A 5137-nucleotide genomic window follows, 5' to 3' on the forward strand; every position below is an offset into this window, starting at 1 on the left:
GTCGCCTTCTACGAGCATTCAGATCCTCCGCGTCTCGCGAACTCCCCGTGTCTCGGGGATTTATATCCGCGCGAGTTTTACTTCGTTTTCTGCGGGGGGAGGATTGAATGCTGAATCGAATTGAGTACTGAACACATCACACACACACACATAAGTAATATGCGCATGTAATGTAATATACTCAGCGTATAATTGTATAATAATATTGCTTAAGATTTCTCAAATTGAGAGAAATGAAGAGGACTATCACAGAGGGAAATTACTCGCAACTTGGCGAAAATCTCGAAGATGTTATCAGACGAGGAACCTGCTTTTCTTTCCGCAGACCGGCAACATCTGAGGACTCGTCGCAGGCTGATCGCGTAGACCTACGGGGAGGGGGGATGTCGTCGACATCGCACGAGGCGGCGGCGATGCCGGCGGAGCTGGACAGCGACGGTTCGAGCTGCGGCGAGCGCGACCCCCGGAAGCGCGTTCGCGGCGACACCGACCCGACCGGGCCCAAGAAGCGCCGGAAGCAGACCACGCCGGTAAGATTCTCGTCCGGCGCGCACGAGAACGAGCGCGAGGACGAGCAGGAGGACGAGGACAGCGAAGGTAAGCCGTCGTCGCGATCGCCGGGCAATCACCACGACCAATACCACGATTACCATCACCATCACCACCACCATCACCATCACCACCACCACCCGCCGTCGTCGAAAGACGAGAACCTGAACAACGAGTTCCGCTGCCAGCACTGCGGCCGGTTCTTCGACAGCAAAGAGACGCTTAACGTCCACGTGGACGGCGAGCACGGCGCCGCGAACCAGGCGGCGCCGGGCGTCGCCATCAAGTTAGAGCCGGCGCAGCAGCCGGACCAGACCGAGGGTCCCGTTAGTCTCCTCAGCGTCAAGAATTTCGCCACTTCGGCCGCGTGGCTGACCTCCGGCGGTCAACATGTGCAGTCGCAGATGCAGGCCGAGGATTCGTGGCCCGGCTCGGTTAACCAGGTCGCCACAATGACCAATCACCTACAGGCACTCTCGGGTTTCCCAGGCGCTCTCGCGCAGTACCTACCCTTGCCAGGTTTCCCCTTGGCGGACCCTCAGCAGGTCCCGAGGTCTTCCTTGGGACCGGCGCCGATCAGGATCTTCAATCCGGACGCGTATTGCGACCTGTGCAACAAGGAATTCTGCAACAAGTACTTCCTGAAGACGCACAAGGCGAACAAGCACGGGATCTACGTGGATTCGCCGGCGACCTCGTCGACCGCCATGGACGTGTCCGGCGTCGTGTTCGGCGCGAATTTCCACGGTAACGCCGCGACGGTGAAGCTGGAGCCGCCGGCGACGCCGCCGACGAGCGGCGTCGCCTGTGACGTCTGCCAGAAGCGTTTCCGCAACGAAGAGTCCGCGAGGAAGCACAAGCAGAAGGTGCACAACGAGGCGGCCGATCAGTTGGACCAGCAGACGCCCCTATCGCAAAACGAGGAAGATCGGGAGACTCCGCGGGACAGTCCCGGTGGCATGGAGGCGCTCTTCAAGCAAGAATACGGCGTCGAGCAGGAGGACACCAGCTTCATGCCGGCGCCCAGACACCTGTCGCCCCAGTCTATCCAACAGGCGCGCGATTCCGGCTTCAACGCCGACCGCCTGCGCCGCCTGGGCGTCATCAATCCCGAAGCGTTCTGTGAGATCTGCTGCAAGGAATATTGCAACAAGTACTTCTTGCGCACGCACAAAATGAAGAGGCACGGCGTCGCCGTGCAGGAGAACGAGAAGTCGCCCGGCGCGACCGCCACTTGGCATCAGGTGCAGACCAGCCCGTTGAATCTGATCGTCACCGAGAGCACCGCGAGCTCGGAGTCGAACGACCGCACCGGCGAGGATCACGAGTGTAAACCCTGCGGTATCCACTTCCAGACGGCGGGTCTGTACCAGGAGCATTGCAGGAAGATGCACGACGGCGAAGAACGAGGTTCGCCGAAGCAAGAATACGAACCGGACAACTCGGACCCGCGCACCGACTCCATCTCCGAGGACCTGCAGAAGTTGCAGACGATGATACTGCAGCTGAACGGCCTGGATTCCGGCAAAGGAACCTCCTGCGCCGTCTGCGGCAAGGAGTGCGACTCAAGGTCGGCCTTGCGTGTCCACATGGCGGAGCACGGCGCCACGAGCGAGGAGATCTCATCGTCGCCGCGGGAGAAATCGCCCGTGGCTGTTGCTACCATTTTCTGCACGCTCTGCGAGAAGGATTACCCCAGCCAAGAGGCGCTGAGAAGACACATCAACGAGGAGCATCAACCCGTCAGCTTGCCAGTGCTTCCGACGACGGCGGTCGTCTCTACCAGCGGCTCGACGCCAACTAGTCAGACTCCCGCCGGCCAGACGACCGCGCCGGCTGCAACAACCGAGAGAAAAGTGCCGTCGTTGACGCCCACGTCGAGCTACTGCGAGATTTGCAACAAGGAGCTCTGCAACAAGTACTTCATGAAGACGCACATGCAACGGATGCACGGCATCGAGATCGAGAACGGCGCGCAGATAGGCGGCGTGATCTGCAACATCTGCAACAAGGAGCTGTGCAGCAAGTACTTCCTGCGCGTGCACAAGCACAACACCCACGGTATCGTCGACGAGAACACCTCGACTAACAGACAGGAGTCTTACGACGCCTCGGGCGCGGACGACTCCGCGCTGAAGCCGGAACAGCTGGGGGACCTCAGCAACCGGTACTTCACCCACTTCACCGAGGTCTGTCCGATCTGCAGCCGGAGGTTTCGCAGCGTCAAGTGGCTGAAGGCCCATCTAATGGGCGACCACGGCAAAGCGGGAATCGACAAATGGCGCGAACTGGAACAACAGTATCAAACGACGTCCAGGACGAGCGGCAGGAGCGTCGCTTCGACGAAGAATACCCAGCAACCCTCGAATCTGAAGATCCCCAACGGCTTCGAGATCGCGCAACAGATTAAGCCCGCGGATTTTGCGCACCTGGGCAATCAGGTGCTCTCCAATCTCTTCGGCGCGTCCTCCGAGGAGCAGCTGAAGAATTATCGTTGTTCCTTCTGCAACTTCACGACGCCCGTGCTGCCTTTCCTCTTTCTTCACGAGCGGTCCCACGTGAATCCCCAGGAGAATTTCGAGGGCGATCGATCGCTGCAGTGCCCGATCTGTTCGCAGGACTTCCATCAGCCGGAGCTGCTCCATCAGCACTTGCTCACGAAGCATCAGTTCCCCACGCTACTCTCGCAGTTCCAGCAGCCGGTTCTGAACAATTTCCGACCGGACATCGAGAAATCGAACGACGCCAAGGACAGAGGTGAGCCGGACGTGAAAGACGACCGAGCCGGATGCAGTCCTCAGACTGCGGATCAGAGCGTCTCCGAAGCTGCGGCGAGAAACCAACGTCAGGACGAGACCGCGGTGCAGGTGACGCCCCAGGGCGCCTACAAGTGCGCGCAATGCGGCTACGCGACGACGAATCTGAATCGGATCAAGAAGCATGTACGGAAGGATCACAAGGCGATCGGCGACCCGACCGAGAGTGTGATCGCCGAACTCAGCAAGACCCTGAAGGAAGTGGCGAACAAGCAGAAGGTGCCGGCCTGCTATGCGATGCCGCAAGACATGAACTCGAATCCCGACAAGACCATCATGCAACCGTTCCTGATCGAGGAGCAGGACTTGATGCAGGCGGGCGCCGAGTCCAGCTCGACGCAGAGATTCGCACCGGCTCTGGTCTACCTGCCGGTCAAGTCCAGAATTAGCAACGCTCTGACCGCTTCCTTCACCCTCACCCCCGCCTGAGTTTATTAGCCGACTTGCCGTGGCGTTTCTCGCGCCTGCATCTTGCGAACGGCGACAGGCCGAGGCCGGCCGACATCTGCATCTGCGACCTGAGCACGTGGTATCGGTTCCTATTTATCGTATAAGACGAGCGAGAGCTGCCGGCAAGTGTTATTCGTACCGTAATAATCTGACGTTTCACTGATTTCTGCGTATTTTTAGGAACTTTTGCAGCTTTCCTATTATCGATTGAGCGAGCCCCCCCCCCCCCCCCCNCAGAACCGAGAGACAATGACGGGATTAACGCGATAATTTGGACAGTCTATATTGTCGGAAGTAACTCTGCACCATGTTGAAATTGATTCTGGAATCGCTCAATGTTCGAGAACACAATGATTAAGTTAAGGAACCTCACACGGGTATTCCGATAGTCCCTGGATCTCCCGTCTCTTCGTGGGCATTAATCGATTCTGAAATCCGTTTTCATCGCACTGCAATGTTATTCTCGTAGTGACATGATGATTCTGATATGTGTGACGGTGTTTCGTTCGAAGAAATTCGCGTTCCTATGATGCGAAAATATTTGCCATTTCGCGATCACGCCATCGACTCACACGCTCGGAACACGAAGGGATCGTCCTGGAGTAGCAAATAATAGGACACTTAATACGCGTTTTCTTTCGATGCTTTCCGAAGACGACGAAATCGGCAGACCGATGAAACGATGATGGAAAATGACGCGACGAGATTGTTATATTATTGTTCTAAGTAGGGAACACGTTATACTCTTGTAAATACTTAATCGTAACTAATTAACACGAACGGGTGATCGATAAAGTTCCTATTTTAAAATGCGACAGGCTCGCCTATAGCGGTGGCCTTCATTTTCTTCACTCCGTATTTCATTTTGTCTTTCTCTCTCTCTCTCTCTCTCTCTCTCTCTTTCTTTTTCTCTCCCTATCTTTCTCACTTATTTCAGCCTCGGTTTTGCTTATTGCTCAAATCAACCAAACGCGCGTGAAATCGAGCATAATCGCGTTTGACCGGCACTAATAAGCGCACCGTCTCTTACTGATCTTTTCTTTCGCAACTGTTCTAGTCAATATTTTATATATAAATATATATATAAATATATATATTTACATATATATAAAAATATAAGAGCAGAGTTTTCAGAGATAGGAAAGATTTAGAGAGGTATTTATCATATACAACACATATATAGAGTACGCTAGACTCCGAGAGATCGGCGGACGGCGCCAATTAAGCGCGGTCGCTAATTACCGTCACGACGTGTACGGCCGAGAGGGCGAGAGCATGACCTACAATGGTAACAGCATTGAATATATCAATGTGCAGAAAGA

The 5137-nt window shown here is 55.5% G+C and overlaps 1 protein-coding gene across 1 annotated transcript; it reads left to right on the plus strand.

The window, feature by feature from the left end:
- The first annotated feature begins 383 nt into the window (after positions 1-383).
- Positions 384-3794, plus strand: LOC106741288. The gene has a single exon (XM_014613099.1). The coding sequence runs from the start codon at positions 384-386 to the stop codon at positions 3792-3794; it is 3411 nt and encodes a 1136-aa protein (XP_014468585.1).
- The last annotated feature ends 1343 nt before the right edge of the window (positions 3795-5137 follow it).

This window comes from Dinoponera quadriceps, unplaced genomic scaffold (assembly GCF_001313825.1).
Source record: "Dinoponera quadriceps isolate SergipeBrazil2010 unplaced genomic scaffold, ASM131382v1 scaffold405, whole genome shotgun sequence".
Classification (NCBI taxonomy): Eukaryota; Metazoa; Arthropoda; class Insecta; order Hymenoptera; family Formicidae; genus Dinoponera; species Dinoponera quadriceps.

What these genes read in the sequence shown, in the direction of transcription:
- LOC106741288 (XM_014613099.1), top strand. Translation starts at nt 384, where the DNA reads ATGTCGTCGACATCGCACGAGGCGGCGGCGATGCCGGCGGAGCTGGAC.